Source organism: Zootoca vivipara, chromosome 6 (assembly GCF_965207765.1).
Source record: "Zootoca vivipara chromosome 6, rZooViv2.hap1.1, whole genome shotgun sequence".
Lineage (NCBI taxonomy): Eukaryota > Metazoa > Chordata > Lepidosauria > Squamata > Lacertidae > Zootoca > Zootoca vivipara.
In genome coordinates this window covers 49,855,631-49,872,712 of record NC_142589.1, presented here as the reverse complement: position 1 = coordinate 49,872,712, position 17,082 = coordinate 49,855,631, and the positions used below count along the sequence as shown (strand labels likewise).

At 41.1% G+C, this 17,082-nt stretch overlaps 1 protein-coding gene across 23 annotated transcripts in view; it reads right to left on the bottom strand.

Moving 5' to 3' along the window:
• The window catches only part of KIFC3 (kinesin family member C3), a 49,322-nt gene that overhangs the window by 20,318 nt on the left and 11,922 nt on the right, over positions 1–17,082 (bottom strand). For 9 of the 23 annotated variants that reach the window (XR_015950559.1, XM_035118667.3, XM_035118660.3 and 6 more), the window contains exons 3-5: positions 13,347–13,503; positions 6,168–6,364; positions 4,867–4,932 (exon numbers count right to left, since the gene is read on the bottom strand). Coding sequence is in view for 22 of the 23 variants with exons in the window: in XM_035118667.3 (XP_034974558.3) it covers positions 4,867–4,932; positions 6,168–6,364; positions 13,347–13,359 (276 nt within the window). In the remaining variant the exon portion in view is untranslated. Of the gene's footprint in view, positions 1–4,866; positions 4,933–6,167; positions 6,365–7,736; positions 7,793–10,794; positions 11,010–13,346; positions 13,507–17,082 lie in introns of those variants that run through there. The other 14 variants (XM_088672106.1, XM_088672104.1, XM_035118661.3 and 11 more) reach the window with 7 other exon arrangements.

Genomic DNA, 17,082 nt, shown 5'->3' with positions numbered 1-17,082 from the left:
TGTGCACTTGGCATTTTGCACTGTGTGGACTGTTGCTTTTGTTATACAATTATTAACATACAGTATCTGTAGTGTACTTATTACATATTATTTCCTGCATGTGTTTTTCTTTTTTCTTTTTTAAGCGTTCCATGGCTTTATTTCGCTTAGTTGCTTACTCTTTTTTTTTTAATATATTTTTTATTAATCTTTTATCAACAAAACATACAAAATACAAAAAACATCAAAATACAAAATACAAAAATACAAAAATCAAACAACATATAACAGAAAAATATATCATTTCTCATCCATTTTAATAAACATTGTCTTCCGGCTTCCCCAATTCCCTACTATCTGATTTTCATTTTTATAAACTTCTATAGCAGTTTCTAAATCATCTTTCTTACCCATCATGTAATCCCTTTAGAAACTTCAAAAGTAATTCATCTTCATATCATCTACCCTAATTTCAAACTTTTAATCTTCTATTATTTCCCTAATGCCTTAACCTCTTTATTTTCCTGGATATTCCAACTCTAGTTATCAAATACATTCCCTATATACATTTTAAATTTCTTCCAGTCTTTAAAAACTTTGTCATTTGTCTGGTCCCGGAGTCTTCCTGTCAATTCTGCCAATTCCATGTAGTCCATCATTTTCATTTGCCATTCCTGCTTCGAAGGCAATTCCTCTTTTTTCCAATATTTTGCTATTAAAATCCTAGCAGCTGTGGTGGCATACATGAACAGATTAACATCGTCCTTGGGAATTTCTTCCCCAATTATTCCAAGCAAAAAGGCTTCCGGTTTTTTCAAAAATGTGTTTTTAAACATCTTTTTCAATTCATTATAAATCATTTCCCAGAAGCCTTTTATCTTAGGGCATGTCCACCACATATGGTAGAATGAGCCAACATCCTGCTTGCATTTCCAACATTTATTGTCGCTTTTGTGGTACATTTTAGCTAACTTGACCGGCGTCAGATACCATCTATACATCATTTTCATCAAATTTTCCTTTAACACCGTACAAGCCGTAAATTTCATACCCTTCTTCCACAGTTTTTCCCACTCCGACATCATCACATTATGACCCAGATCCTTGGCCCATTCAATCATAACTGATTTTGTTTGCTCGTCTTTCAAATGCCATTCTAGCAACAAATTATACATTCTGGACAAATTCTTGTGGTCTGTCTCTAATAACTCCGTCTCTAATTTCGATTTTTCTGATTGGAATCCTAATTTTTTATCTAGCTTGAATACTTCATTTATCTGCATATACTGAAACCAGTCGCTCAACCTATCTTTCAATTGTTCATATGGTCTTATCTTAAAGTGGTTTCCCACTTCCATCAAAATGTCTTTGTATTTTAACCGATTCTCATCCATATTTGTCCTTTTAGGTTTCTTTGCCTCAAGTGGTGAAATCCACCTAGGAGTTTTCCTTTCCAGCAAATCCTTATATCTCATCTTTATACAAGTTCAAATTTTTTGACGTCATATTAACTCCTAGATATTTCACCTTTTTTACACACTTCAATCCTGTGCATTCCTCTATATTCTGTCTCTCTTGTAGTGTCAAATTTTTATCCAATACTTTAGTTTTCCCTTTATTCAGCTTAAAACCCTCCACACTGCCAAATTCTTGAATTATCTGCTGTGCTCTCACTGCACTCTGTTCGGGATTCTGCAAAGTCAATACTAAATCATCTGCAAAGGCCTTTAACTTATATTGTTTCGAACCCACTGTAATCCCTTTGACACCTTCATCGCTCCTTATCATATTCAGCAAAACCTCTAGGACAGAAATAAATAACAGGGGGGAGAGTGGGCACCCTTGTCTTGTTCCTTTCTCAATTCTTATCTCTTCTGATACCACATTATTTACAATAATCTTCGCTCTTTGCTCAGAATAAATACCATTAAGCCCATTAACAAAATTTTTGCCAACCTCCATTTTTTAATAAGGAGATTGGTCTATAATTCTTAACCTGAGTCTTATCCACATCCGGTTTTGGTATCAGAGAGACAAAGGCTTCTTTCCAAGTCTCTGGTGCCCTGCCCCCCCCCTAAAATCTCATTTGCTACCTCCATTAATGGTTGTATCAACCAGTTTTTTAATGTTTTGTAATATTTGGAGGTAAGTCCGTCCGGTCCTGGGGCTTTGTCGCTTTTCAATTCCTGAATTGCCATTTCAATCTCTTGTCTTGTAATCAGTCCATTCAGTAGGTTCTTTTGTTGTACTGGAATTTTCTGCAGTCCATATTCTTTTATAAATTTCTCTATCCCATCTAAATCTTCTTTTTCCCTTTTATATAGCTGTTTGTAATATTTTGTAAAACATTTCCTTATCTCTGCAGGGTTCTCAATAGATTTTCCTTCATCCATAATCATAATAACTGTATTCTCTTTTTGTCTTCTTTTCAACTGCCAGGCCAACAATTTCCCACATTTATTAGCCGATTCGAAGGATCTTTGCTTCATTCTTCTAATTTTCCATTCTATTTCCTCGTTTATTATTTGGGAATACTGCACCTGCAAAGCTTTTATTTCTTTTTGGACTTCCTGACTTTTCGGATTATCTCTCAATTTTTTTTCTTTTTCTTTCAATTTATCCAAAATGTTTTCCTTCTTTTCATTTCTCTTCTTCTTCCAAATTGTATTCTGTTGGATCAAAAATCCTCTCATTACTGCTTTGCTGGCGTCCCACACCACTGTAATATTCTGCCCTTTATTCAAATTTAATTCGAAATAATCTTTCAACATCTTCTGGGCCTTATTAATTATCTGTTCATTTCTCAATAAAGAGTCATTCATTCTCCATCTAAAAGAGCCCTGCAGATACTGTTTCAGCTCCATCAAAACTGCGTTGTGGTCTGAGTAGGTTCTGGGGCATATCTCGCTTTTTGTCACTTTTGGACATAAGTCCTTGGTAATCCAAATGTAATCCAATCTACTTCCTGACTTTTGCGAGTCCGAGAAAAAGGTGAACTCTTTTTCCAATGGATTTCTTAGCCTCCAAACATCTACTAAGTCCAAACTCTCCACCAGATCGAAAAATGTTTTTGGAAGCTTACCGTCATTAGATATTTTTTGTCTTTGAGTTCTATCCATCATAGTTGATACAGCCCCATTAAAATCTCCCATCATTATAATCTTATAATCCAAATACTCCAACAACGCAGTATGTATATTCTTAAAAAAATCTGATTTAGCTTCATTTGGTGCGTAAATTCCAAGTATCAAACATTTTTCGCCTTGCAAAGATATTTCCACTGCGATATATCTCCCTATTTCATCTTTAAACAGCAATTTAGGATTATATTTTTCCTTTACATAGATGACTACCCCTCTTTTCTTAACTTTATCAGCTGATATAAATTCCTGGCCCAATAACTTGTTTTGTAAGATTTTTCTATGAGTCCTAATAACATGGGTCTCTTGTAAACATCCTGCATGTGTTTTTCAATGCTGGGTGCATTTAGGTTCCTGCTGTTTATGGGCAACTCTTCAGCTCTTTTTTTCCTTCAGAAAAGGAGATACCAGGCAGGGTCTCTAAGCTTACACTTCTCCCACAGGTGTTTCCAAATGGAGTGACCCTGCGCTTCCCCCACCCCCACGCCCAGCATCAAGAAGAAATACTTATCAGGAAGAAATAACTGAATTTGCACAGAAACAAGTCCTATCTTTATGATGGGGAGCATATCACTACTGGGAATAGGTGTCATCTCCTCGGGTGAGATGGACCAATTTACAGCTAAGTCCTCAGCGAGGTTAAGGGAAGGGTTTGTTCAACAACAACAACAACAACAACAAACAAAAAAAATGCGAGGATTATAAACACTAAGGGAAAATCTGCATGATAACAGGATTAACCTTTCCAATGGGAAGGAGGGGGATTTCAGCAAAGTAACTCAAGAGTGGAAGAATCTACAGTAGTTCCTGCCTAAGCCAAATCAACAAGCAAAGTGTGATGAACTCAGCTGTTTACAGGAGCATGTTGAATTTCCACAACCACCAGCAAACAGGCTGCTTGCAATGCTTTTTTGGGGAGACCTCAGGAAAAATGGAGGTCAATGTGGGTCAAATTCACCACATTTAACCTGCAAAACTTGTAACCCTGTGCTATGCCACCTTCAGGCTTTTGCTTCACATATACCGGTAACTGCAAAAGCCTGGTTCCTCATTCAGAACAATTTTAGTCACATACATGAGCACCATGCCCTCATTGGAGTAAAGAAATCCAAAGCTGTATACCAGGGGTCCCCAGACTTACCGTGCGGCGGGCCGGTGCCCGCCGCGCCGCCCGCGCGGTGGGCCGGAGGGCAGGGGAGTGCGCGCGCAGCGGGCCGGAGGGCGGGGGAGTGCGCGCCCGTGCGCATGCGCACACGCACACGGGCGGAAAAAAAATCGCCGAAAATTGCTTGTGCGCATGCGTATGGGCCTCCCCTGACCCGGAAGTGCACCAGAAATGACCTCTTCCGGGTCAGGAGAGGCCCATACGCATGCGCACAAAGGATTTTCGGCGATTTTTTGCCGATTTTTTAGATCGTCGCTGCGCCGCGCGCCGTGAGAGCGGGCGGCGGCAGCGGGCGGCGGGGGTCGTCGCGGGCCGGATTGGAAGGCCGATTGGGCCGCATCCGGCCCGGGGGCCGTAGTTTGGGGACCCCTGCTGTATACACACACACACACACACACACACACACACACACACACATACGTATTGTTGCCCTAACATGCATTCCTACTCAGAAAGGAGTTCTACAGCAGTTACTTCCTCTGTTTATAGTTTAGCCTACATGTAAATGTTTTCATGAGACATGTATTATGGAAGAAAGTTTTTCAGAGATGTTAGCAGTGCAAAGAAGCTTATGTAGCTCACCAACACGGAATGGAGCCTGTTCATTTCCTGTGCTTGCTCCAGGAGTTGGTCCTTCAGACTTTCTGTCTACCAACACAGAAAGGTAGCTTTAAATACACATCACTTCCACGTTGGAAGGAAAACAGAGATGTACTAGACAATTAAGTTTCTTAAATTTATAAGACTAACCATCAATAAAATTATACAGGTGGCTTATTTAAAATAATAGAATAATTAAGAATAAATCCAATATTTTTCCATAGCAGAAACAGTACAAAACAGTTTGCAGGTTAGCTTTAAACCACACCAAAAGAGAGAGTGAGGGAAAGAGAAAGGGTTATTTAAAACCACACTGAAAAAGTGGGTGCTAAGGGTCTTTTTTTGAAAAAACAAGTTCAAAAGGCATTTTCAGTGGTGACTCCCCAATTGTGGAATGCTTTCCCCAGAAAAACTCTCCTGTAGCCAACACCGTCAGCTCACTGGGCGGAAACATTACTTGTCACTGTTTAAGGATCTTAATTTAATTGTGATGTGGAAAGATTCTGGCCTGTTTTGGTGTTTACTTTTTAGTGGGGTAGGGTAAGATTAATCCTTCTTATTCTTGTTCTAAAACTGCAAGTATCCAAATTTGTGGATGGCATGAACTTATACAGGATGGTAAAATACTGAGCCCATGGACTGCTAGAAGATCAAACCTATCCATTCTTAAGGAAATCAGCCCTGAGTGCTCCCTGGAAGGACAGATCGTGAAGCTGAGGCTCCAATACTTTGGCCACCTCATGAGAAGAGAAGAATCCTTGGAAAAGACCCTGATGTTGGGAAAGATTGAGGGCACTAGGAGAAGGGGACGACAGAGGACAAGATGGTTGGACAGTGTTCTCGAAGCTACGAACATGAGTTTGACCAAACTGCAGGAGGCAGTGCAAGACAGGAGTGCCTGGCGTGCTATGGTCCATGGGGTCACGAAGAGTCGGACACGACTAAACGACTAAACAACAACAAAATACTGAGCAGATTGTGAAGTGCTCTTAAAGGTCAATTCTAAAGTTTCTTACTAGGGAATTCAAATAAGTACTACACACCAGTAATGCTTTTGCAGAAAAAAGTATCACAAGCAAACAGCATGGTCTCTCCAAGTATTATTTTGGGGGGGGGGCAGGTCCTATAATGACACAATTACTTTCCTGAGACAAATCCTGGGATGGGACGACTAATCTAGAATGCCATCCAGGATGAAGCAAGGATTCCACAAGCTGCTCCCAGAAAAATAGCTAGCAGAGATGCATGTTGTCCTGCTACAAGGAGCCTGAATGACAACTTACCTGGTTCTGCAGATGTACAGTCTGACTGAGTTGGCTGCTCTCTTGCGCAGAAAGCTTTTCCTGCAGCAACAACAACTCTTGCTGCAGCTGCAACTTTTCCTCTTGTAGCTGGGCCAAAGAGTCCACCAACTTCTGTACCATGGGAAGCTGACGTGCCCCCGGCAAGCTGGGCCGTTTCCCACTGAAGAATCTTCCCTCTGCCACAAAGCAGGAAATTATTATCAAGCAGAGCAGGTGCCAGCAGGGATGAGATGAGGGGAAGATTAGCATGTGATGAAGCGGAGTGCTACACCATGAAGGGCCGTGAACAGTACAAACTGCAAAGCAAGATCTTCTGATGCAAGATGAAATGCACCCGTCAAGCACTATTGCAGGAAGGATTGTTGGTGGGTGTGCGCAGGCCACGAGATATTTCTCCCACCAAAACTCTGGGCAGAGCCAACAGCCAACAAAGCCCAACATTAGCATGTTGCTCAAAGAAAAGAATGCTGTGATGCTGCTGAAGTCAAAGAAAAATTACCTTGCATGTTAGATATTTACCCTCAGCAGTTGCCAAAAGGTGGGTCCAAATTTATATTCTCAAATGGAGAATTGTCCTCTCTTTGTCCTTACAGCCCGCGGGGAAATTTGAAATCTGCTTTGCCCCTAGTAGTCACCTAATGTTGTGCAACCCTATGCGTGTCTACTCAAAAGTAAGCCCTACTAAGTACAATAGAGATTACTCCCAGATAAGCAGTTAGTTAGGACTGTACCGGTAGTCAAAGTCTGCATAGCCATTCATGTATGGTCGTACTTGGAAGTCAAACAGAATCCATTCCGGAAGTCCGTTTGACTTCCAAAACTTTCGAAAACCAAATCGCAGCTTCTGATTGGCTACAGGAAGCTCCTGCAGCCAATCAGAAGCCACAGAAGCCCCATCAGACATTTGGGTTGCAAAAGAACGTTCGCAAACTGGAACAAGCACTTCCAGGTTTGCGGCGTTTGAGAGCCAAAACGTCCAGGGCGTTTGGGATCCAAGGTAAGACTGTACTTCAAATGAACTGTTACAAAATTCAGGCTTCACAACTTTTTCCACATGCCCTAGGACATAATGTTTTTCTCTCTCCCCGCCCTCCCCCAAATAGCTTTTTTCCTTTTACTAAATATCTAGCTCTGCAGAATGTAAAAATATGATTACCGCTTTGTGACTTTTTAGTTGGGACATAATAAAAATTGTTATCCTAATGTTTTGATTTTGGAATTATTTTAATGGACAAGCACAGCTACTGTACCTTCCCATCTTTACCTAACAAAAATGAGTATGTCTGAGTGAAGCCTGGGTTGTTTCATATTTTAAGAAAGCATTATTCATTCGCACATGGAAATAATGGCCTCCGATCTTACAGAAAAGCACAGAGAAACAGCTTTCCAAGCACAGCGACGTAAGTACGCATCTTGGGGAGATGGCATAGTAAGACAGAGAAGACAGAAATGCCACATCACCACTTCTTGCTGCCCAAAACTCCCTGAAGAAGTTTGGCAAGTGGGATGCACACAATGACCACACAAGCATGGAGAAGAGATAAATACCACACTGCCTCTGTGCCCCAGGTGGAGGAGCTCTTCACTCACAGCAGTCTGAATTCCTGTCACCATAAGCAAGAAGAAAGAAGAACACACAGAAGACAGAACCTATGATTCTGCAAAGTGAAAAATACCCAAGTTGTTCTGTGGGCAACTAAAAATAAATATTATCTCCCTCCCTCCCTCCACCCAACAGCTGGTTGGTTTGTGAAAGGAGCAGAGAATGGAGAGCAAAAAGGGGTCAACTACATATGAGAAATAAACAGCTAATGTAATGACAGATTAAGAAATATCTATCTAAGAAATAGTTATATGATCAACAACTTTAGGATAGCACCGCTACACCGCATATTATTGGCACCAGCTGTTCAAAATAAGTTGGCATTGCAGGGTTCCCTTAAAGTCTCTGCTGCTAATGCTAGGTACTACTTGTGTTTGGACCAGGCACATAGCTCTGGAAAGAGCTCCCAAATCCCACTGCCAGATAGCCAGGCTGCTCCAGAGGTTCAGCAGCTCCAAGAGGTGTCAGAGGGCAAAAAGCAGCAATGCTGGGCAGCTGGCCTTGTCTTGCATTATGTACAGTCATACCTTGGTTTAAATACGCTTCGGTTTGAGTACTTTCAGTTTAAGTACTCCGCGGACCCATCTGGAATGGATTAATCCACTTTCCATTACTTTCAATGGGAAAGTTCGCTTCAGGTTAAGTACGCTTCAGGTTAAGTACGGACTTCCAGAAACAATTACACTCATACTTTGGGTTAAGTACGCTTCAGGTTGAGTACTCCACGGACCCGTCTCGAACGGATTAATCCACTTCCCATTACTTTCAATGGGAAAGTCGCTCCAGGTTAAGTACGCTTCAGGTTAAGTACAGACTTCCGGAACCAATTGTGTACTTAAACCGAGGTACCACTGTATTATGTATTAGCTTACATAACTTCCTCCATTACTTCTGCAGCCATAGCACACTCAAGTTTGGAGACAAAAGATCTGGGTCAGCCTCCTAACAATGGAGGCAATGGCCAAAAGAGAAAAGCATCAAATCTGCCCTTGACTGTTTGAAATGAGGCACACATAGTACTCTTTCAGAGGAGGGATTCATCTTAATGCCCTCTTCTAAACTGGGGTGTGGGTGTGAATGTGCATTATAGGCAGGGTCATTCCTTTGCTTCCAAGGAGAGCTCCTGAGCTGTTAACAGCTGTATGCAGATAGACATAGATGAAGTTTTTTACACTTCTGAATCTTTATATGCTAGGGAAAGTTGCATCTGTTAATTTAATTTAATATTTTTGTTAATTTAACATTTCTCTCAATACAGCCAACCAAAATGTCATTCAATGCACATCATACTCTCAAAGAACAAACTTGGATGGTCAAGTGCCAATTGCTTTATAGGTAAAACTGGGCCACCAGAAAATAAAAAAAGTATGCAAGCATGCAACTTAAAAAGACTTTAAATAACAACAATCAACCCTGGGAGCTTCAGAATACTGAAGGCATAAAGACAAGGAAAAAAATAATAGAGCAACAAAACTTAATGCCTGGAAGAGGAACGTTGCACTGTACACCAAACAAGCACTAAGGGTACACTGCAACATTTTGGTAGAGCTCATACTTGTATTTATTTCCGACATTCTGCCCTGACTTTCTATATAAAATATAGTCTAGGTAGTTACATATACACATAGTATATGTAAAAACATCCTGAAAGTGATCATGTTGTTGTTTGGTAAAAGAAACAGAAGTAAAACATTCAGGTGAATCAATATTGAACTGTTATTGAGGACTGGAATTACAAAATTTTAATTATTTTTTGACTGATTTAAGGTAATCACAGGATCATGGCTTGAATATTAATCAATAAGGCATTTAGTGTGTGCCTTCTGTCAGTACAGATAAATTTTTGCATACAGAAAATAGATAATCAAGGGCAAGACCTTCACCTCTGCCTTCATTAACAGCCATCACATCCAGTCTCAAAAAACCAAGGAATACCCCTGTGTGAAATCATGGAGCATGACTACCAGTCAGTGCAGACAGTATGGAGTCAGGTGGATCCATGGGTCTGATTCAGTATATTGTAAGATTATATATCATCCTGAGAGATGTGAAAGGTAACAACACTTCAATTTCTGACAGGTAGTCAAATAATATCAAGATAAAATCACACCAATTAAAAACCAGTCAAAATAGCAACAGCGGATTAGCCTGTGCTGCTTTCCCTGCACATGTCTTAAGCAGGTGACATACCCACCCATCATTTCATGATTTCCCATAGCCTGTGCTGAGCCTAGAAGAGAACCTGAGAAAAACCTGGGAACTAATACCTGGGAGGAAACTGATGCATGTCTTACCAACCCTGACCTGGATCTAAAGTCCATTTCAGACCTCAAGGATAAAAATGAAATGGCTCTAACAAGGCCAAAATTCAGAGCTGTCAACTGGTATGCCAGCCTTTTTTAGAGGGGTCATCTCATAGTCATCATTCCACATCACCTAATTGTATGTCCTGCACCCAATATAATTACAGTAATAACTCCTTGCAAATGTTACACTTGTGTGGTTCTATTAAAAGGAAAAGGATGAGTCCCACTACAAACATCAAGCAGCAGGTGTAGCTGGCTTGTTAAAACATCCCCCCCCCAATACTTTTAGGCCAATGTCTGCAGAAGCATAAACTATTTCAATATGTCCAGCTGCTCATCCAACACTCTTTCTGATGCTCATACGCCATTTATTCTACCTTTTTATTTCTACTCTGCCTTTCCCGTCAACCACTCTACAGGCTACAGTAAGAGAGAAAGTGGCTAGCCAAAAGTCAAGAAGAAAACTGCTTGCATAATAGGTGGAGACTTGAATGGAGGCTTCCCACATCCGCATCTGGCATTCTAACTACTATCCTGTCTGATAAGGAAACAGACAAGCAGCCCTCACCAATCTGGTCTCAGTCAAAGGATCTTCTGAAGATGCCACCCAGTTCCACTTTATAAGCTTCTGTGCGGAGCTCATTTTCTGCTTACCGGTACTTATTCTTTCCCCCTCCACCCCGTGCCCCTCACTCACTCTTTTCTGCCTGCAGTCCTCTCCTCCTCTCCTAGTCATAGCCGTGTTGCCATCTTGCTTTAATGCTCTCTTCCCTGCACACGCTCTCCTCACACTCCTTCACTGAAGCACTTTGTTGTGAGGCCTCACAAAGGGGAGAAATGGAACTCGCTACAACTTCCAAATCAGCACAAAACAGGGAGCACCTCCTCACTCTGATATGTCTGGGCAAGCTCAGGCAATTAAGGCTCAGAAGACCAGAGAAAGGGAAGCCAGAAGAGCTGAACTGTAACTCTCTCCTGGCATCATTTATTCCTTTTGGAGCAAGCTCAATAACAAGGGGTATTTAGGGTGCAGTAAGACGCAACATGATAGGTAATGTCAGGAGCAGCATGTATACAAATTATATAAGGATGGAATGCACTCCGTTTCCATACTTAAAACAAAACTAGCCAAGCTATATTAAAATGCCTTCTTTTTGGCCAGAACCTCTTATTCTTCTTCACCTTCATCTTTGGGTAAACAAGTACTCCTGGTTTTGCATCTGTTACTTACTACACTAAGGCAAATTCATAAATAAATAATCAATACTTACTCCTGTGGAGAAACCACCACTAACACAGCACATAGGAGAAAAGAATGCTTTGTGTTCATTTGGCTTTTCTTCTATGCTGTGGCATGTCTGACAAGGAATTTGTGCAGCTGGAAGATCTACTTTAAAAAAAAGTCCTTGGCCAGTAAACCACAAGTTCAGCATTGAAAGAAAACAGAGGAGCAAAAATGGGAGTGAAATAGGTGGAAGAAGCCCACACATCACAGTATCCCATAGTTAAGCCAGTGATCATGGTTTGTTTCCTCTCAGTGTAGTATGCTGAGAGAAGGAGTGATTTGCTTATGCACAGCAAACCATGGCTTATGGCTTTACATGGTGTGTGAACAAGGTCTATGGCTCAACCTGAAAGAAGGGACTCAAAGTCTGCACACATACAGCATCTTGAATCCCTCCAGCAAAGGGACACAGTTTCAGACTAGTTTTTGGTAGTGCACTGCTGACATAGTTTGGAGTTCAAGTTTCCACTGCGAACTTCACATGGAATGTCCTTTGCCTTTTGCACATGGGCTTTTCCGAATAATAAGCAGCTGCATATCAAGTGCACAGCATGAAACTTTCAACAGAATTCATAGGGCAATGATGGCCTTCCTTTCAGATGAGAAGGCATGGGAAGAGAAAGCCAGTTGATCTGTTGACACCCCCCCCCAAAAAAATAATACTGTGGAAATTGTGAATTGTGGAAGTTTCGGGTTGTTAAAAAAATTTTTTTAAACCAACAACATCAACTCTCATTCAAATAGTCTCTCTCTCTTTCATATGATAAACAGTGTACTTTTTAAAGTAGTATCTTGAAATGATATTATGGCCAGTTACACTACTGCGAAATACTTCCAGAATTCAAAGACAGCAACATTAGGGGTTTTACCATTCCTACTGTTTTCATCTGGATTGTAACAATCTTAGGACCAAACACATAGTTCCTGCAAAAGAGTGTCAGAACTAAACAGCCTCTCAGCACTCTCATTTCTCACTTGCCTCCTAATCAACATACACCATCAAGGGACAATGAACATAAAACCAAAAGCTAAGGAGACAGGGAGGGAGGGGGATGATCACCACACCCTATGTGAGGATTCACAGCAAAAGGATGAATAGATTTTGCCAACTCAACACTAAACCCTTATTATGACAAATCCTGCAATAAGTCACTGGCTCAGCATTAATATCTACATGAAGACACCCCTGCTTTTATCCTATCAACAGGGATGTGTATGTTAATGATCAGAGAGAGGCAAGCAGACAAAGACATTGCTATACTGTACAACTAATCCTACTTCAGCTGAACTGTCCCCTTCCATACAGACCCCTGCCTCCAAACAAACCCCATAGCAAGCACATAGCAAGCCTTACAAGAGAACACCAGGAGGAGGAGGCGGCAGACAGACAGACACTATCACAGATCTGCTCCGGGTTCTGGCCCCGCTCAAAACTCCACCCACTTTTTGTCCTCCCCACCCATGTTCCAAGGAACTAAACAGTCTCCAGTCTCCACATGTGGAAGGTGTGTTTGCTTCTCTTGGTTTCTGTGTTTTGCTTCCTCTTTAAATTAATTACTGTACAGTATTTGTTTCCAATATCCATATGGATCCATTTTTTCCTCTTTTTTAAAAAGTCATATTTTATTAATGTTGCTTTGGGGACTCCAATCAAAAAGTGATTACAAATCAAATACATTTACATTTTAAATACCTATTTAACTAACACATTGGGTTCCAATCTGTCTCCCTCTTTGGGGTTTAGGGTAGCACACATGGCAGCAATCCTGTTTTATTCTGCCAGGGAGCTTAGACAGAAAATTCCTGACTTGCCCCAAGGTTCCAAGTATGCTTCCTGGCCAAACAGATCTGCCACCAGGCCTCCCCAGTCCAAATCCAAAACGCCAGTCACTATGCCTCATCGGCTCCCGGACTGTATTTCCCAGATAACCAAGACGGGTGCAGGTTTTGTGCATCTGCTATACCTGAGTTATCCATGCTGACGTCAGCTTCCTGCTCCAGGATGTCGCAGCAGCTGTCAACAGCTGCCAGCCTCTGTCGTGTGCCCAGCTTGGTGATGGAGCCAACGCTTCCCTCAGTCTTCACCTGGCAACTAGCCTCTCACACCTTGACTTGTAGAGCCTGCTGGGAAGATAGAAACCCTTGTATGGGAGGCATGCTAATAATACCGAAAGCACTAAGACACTCCCAACCCAATACGGAACTATTTGCAAATAATTCATGATTCAAGTGCCTGTCATCAATTAAAGTTGTTGATGATATCTTACATCTTATCTGCCTGACAAATATGATAATGGTTGCTGGGTTTTTTCTATATTAGATCCACAGGAAAAAAGAATACTATGTTAGCATAGTTATTATGCCACTATAGTTGACAGCCCTTGCTTAGGTCCGGAGTGTTATTTGTTTAAAGCGGGGAATTAAGGCTTGCCCCAAGCTAAATTATTTCTATAGAAATTAATGGAAATCCATGTTGGTTATCAATTGTTTTTAAAGGGTCTACTCAGAGTACAACACCAGCTACAACATCGAAAGGCGTGAACTATTGTCTCAACTTGCCATTTGTCAGCACCAAAAGAAACACTTTGGCACATCCAATTCTGCCACATGCACATTGTTGAAATGCACTCCCATCCCCTTGAAGTCTAAAGCTGTCCAGGGAGGTGCCTGCTTATTAACAAGAGCAACCCGCATTTATCTGCATAGCTACAACTTCCTCTGCAAGGTTTTTTGTGCCAAGGAGACACATGGGCAGCATCGCACTTTGAGACTGGCTGTCTTGGTTGACAGAAGCAGCCGCTGATGCTGGGCAAAAGCACATGATGGGCACTGAGGAAAGCACTGCCAGGGCCAATTGTCTTTTACTTTGCCCTCTACAATCTGGAAACCCATCAAACAAGCAGATCAGTTGCTGAACACTATAAAGATGAAAAACTCACTTTGATAAAGTCATATTGAACTTCTCACCACTTTTAAAAACCACCACCACTATCCATTGGATTACGGGGAATCCAGATGTGTTGGTCCTATCACTCCTTTTGCTACCATAGCCCAGTGAAGTGGGTGTACAGGATAATTTTCTATGCACTGTGTTAGAATAATTGGATGGATGGATGGAAAATCAGCTTAACACCCAAGGTTGCAAGAAACATGCCCAACCTCAGCTTCTACATTCTTCTTTTTATTCCCCCTCCCCCTGCACTTTTTCTAGTGCAACTCCGGCTTCTTGCAACCTCTTCCCATAAACAAAGGGCCAAACTGCATGCAGCAATCTAGAGACACAGGCCCAGTTACCCAAAATGTTGTTTCTCTTCACAAGCACATTCCCTTGCCTGCCAGCCCCCATGCCAATGAAGTGGGCAGCTGCACACCGATACCAGATTGTGCCATTTCACCTGTCTTTTTTTGAAGTAGAATGATTATGGCATTGACCATGAGGAGAAAATTCCTTCACCACATGAAGAGAAGTATGACTTCAGCCATTGTGTTCACTGCTGTCTGTTCACTCTCACTGACATCTGTTCCAGGATGTTGCTCCTGTCAGAAGTGAAGAGCACTCAAGTTCCTTCAGCTACTGTGGCAGTGCAATTCCTCTCTCACTGCTATCTACAGGCTACTACACTACAATAAAAAAACCAGTTCAAGAATCCACTTATATCACTTATTACATTCCAAATCTACCAATGATTGATGGTGTGTGAGTGTGGGTGTACAGATTTTTCCCATGTGTTTTATAGTTCCTTTCCTGAATGGACAGTGCTTCACTCAGAATGGCACAGAAAAAATTACAAGCAATGTTTCCACTGACTCTTTGGGAGAACGCTTTGGCTAGACTTCCTCTTAAACAATAATGTAAAGTATATGCTTGCTGGAAGCTCCATCAAGAGCTGGTGTGCGATCACAAAAAGGAAAAACAATACCCTGCTACCTGTTTAAGACAAGGTAGTCTTGTTCTTTCATCTCTGACTTTGAAATCCTTCAAGGTCATCCTCACCTGCATGGTCCGGTTTCCAAATCTACCTGCTCCACACACAGAAAATGGGCATACAGTAGCAGAATAACAGCCTCAGAAGACAGCAAATCCTGCCTGTTCTTTCACACTAGATTTTTAAAAATAATATATATCTCAGAGGCACATCTGACTAAATCTCACCGAAGACAGTATAGTTAGTGTCAAAAAGCTACCTCCTTCCATGTTTTCTAGCACAGTATCTGAAGCTGGCATGCAAGCCCCTCCTCTTTCTGGCGATCTGCCAACATTTCTCTGAAGTTTGCAAATCCTGCAGCTCAAAATAGTCCAGGTCAGTGGAAGAATGGCAAGTTTCCCATTGAAACCCAAGACTCAGGCATCTCTCATGAGCTGAAGAGAAGAAGAGATTCAACAAGTCTTTTGTCTCTCTACTGACCCAGCAAGGACACACCAGGCCCAGTTTCAACTGCAGGCACTAACTTTAGGAAACTCCATGGAATAAGTTCTCGGATTTCAAGACACAAGAGGGTGCATGAAAAATGCATGGAGAAGCACAATACAAATTTCTGTCACAGGAAAAAAAGTGTGTTGCAAAATTTCAGAAACCATTCTAAAGTTCACACGTATCCTTTCTATTATTTATATCTTGCTCTTTCTCCTCGAGAAGCCCCAGGCAGCAAACCTAAGAACAAAATAGAATAGTATAGGCTTCGTCAAACTTGGCCTTCCAGATGTTTTGAGACTACAATTCCCATCATCCCTGACCACTGGTCCTGCTAGCTAGGGATCATGGGAGTTGTAGGCCAAAAACATCTGGAGGGCCAAGTTTGAGGAAGCCTGGAGTAGTATAAAAGCATTCTAAAAAGAGTTAAACATGTTTTTCTAGGAACATTTAGAAAACACAGTTTTACCAGTAATTTCAGGGTTGCATGGGGAAACAAGATTGCTTTTAACTTCTTCCTAAAAGTCAGTAACACACCTCACCAGGGAGAGCATTCCACGAATGGGAAACCACCACTGAGAAGGCCCTGTCACAATATTTCACAATACTGTAAATTCACAATATATGTGGGTGATACCACATGCGCATGAATTCAGCTGCAAGGCTCAAGTTTACAGAAAATTAAATGTTATGAAAAATGCCCTGGTTATAAGCTGAAAGAAAAGAAATACTGTATTCTGGGGAATAATATTAGGAGTCAAATGTGCAACATAATGTCAGACATGATACAAGCACCATAGAAAAAAGAAAATAAATATCTAGTGAAAAAACTGGGAGATTTATACAAGTGAAAGTACTTACTTGTGAATAAAAAATAGAAGCTAATAATAGTAATAGTAATAATAATAATAATTTATTGTTTATACCCCGCCCAGCTGGCTGGGTTTCCCCAGCCACTCTGGGCGGCTTTCAACAGAATATGAAAATACAATAATCTATTAAACATTAAAAAGCTTCCCTAAACAGGGCTGCCTTCAGATGTCTTCTAAAAGTCTGGTAGTTGTTTTTCTCTTTGAGATCTGGTGGGAGGGCGTTCTACCGAGTAATAAAATATGAAAGAATATATTTCATAATAAAATATGAAATAATATTTAAATGTCATGGAAAGCAAGAATAGCATTCTTATGTCAATTTCAATTGGACTCCTCTGAGTATTCTTTTTGTTTGTTTGGTTTGTTTATTTATTTATTTATTGTATCATGAATGGCAGTTCACAGATGAAATGTTT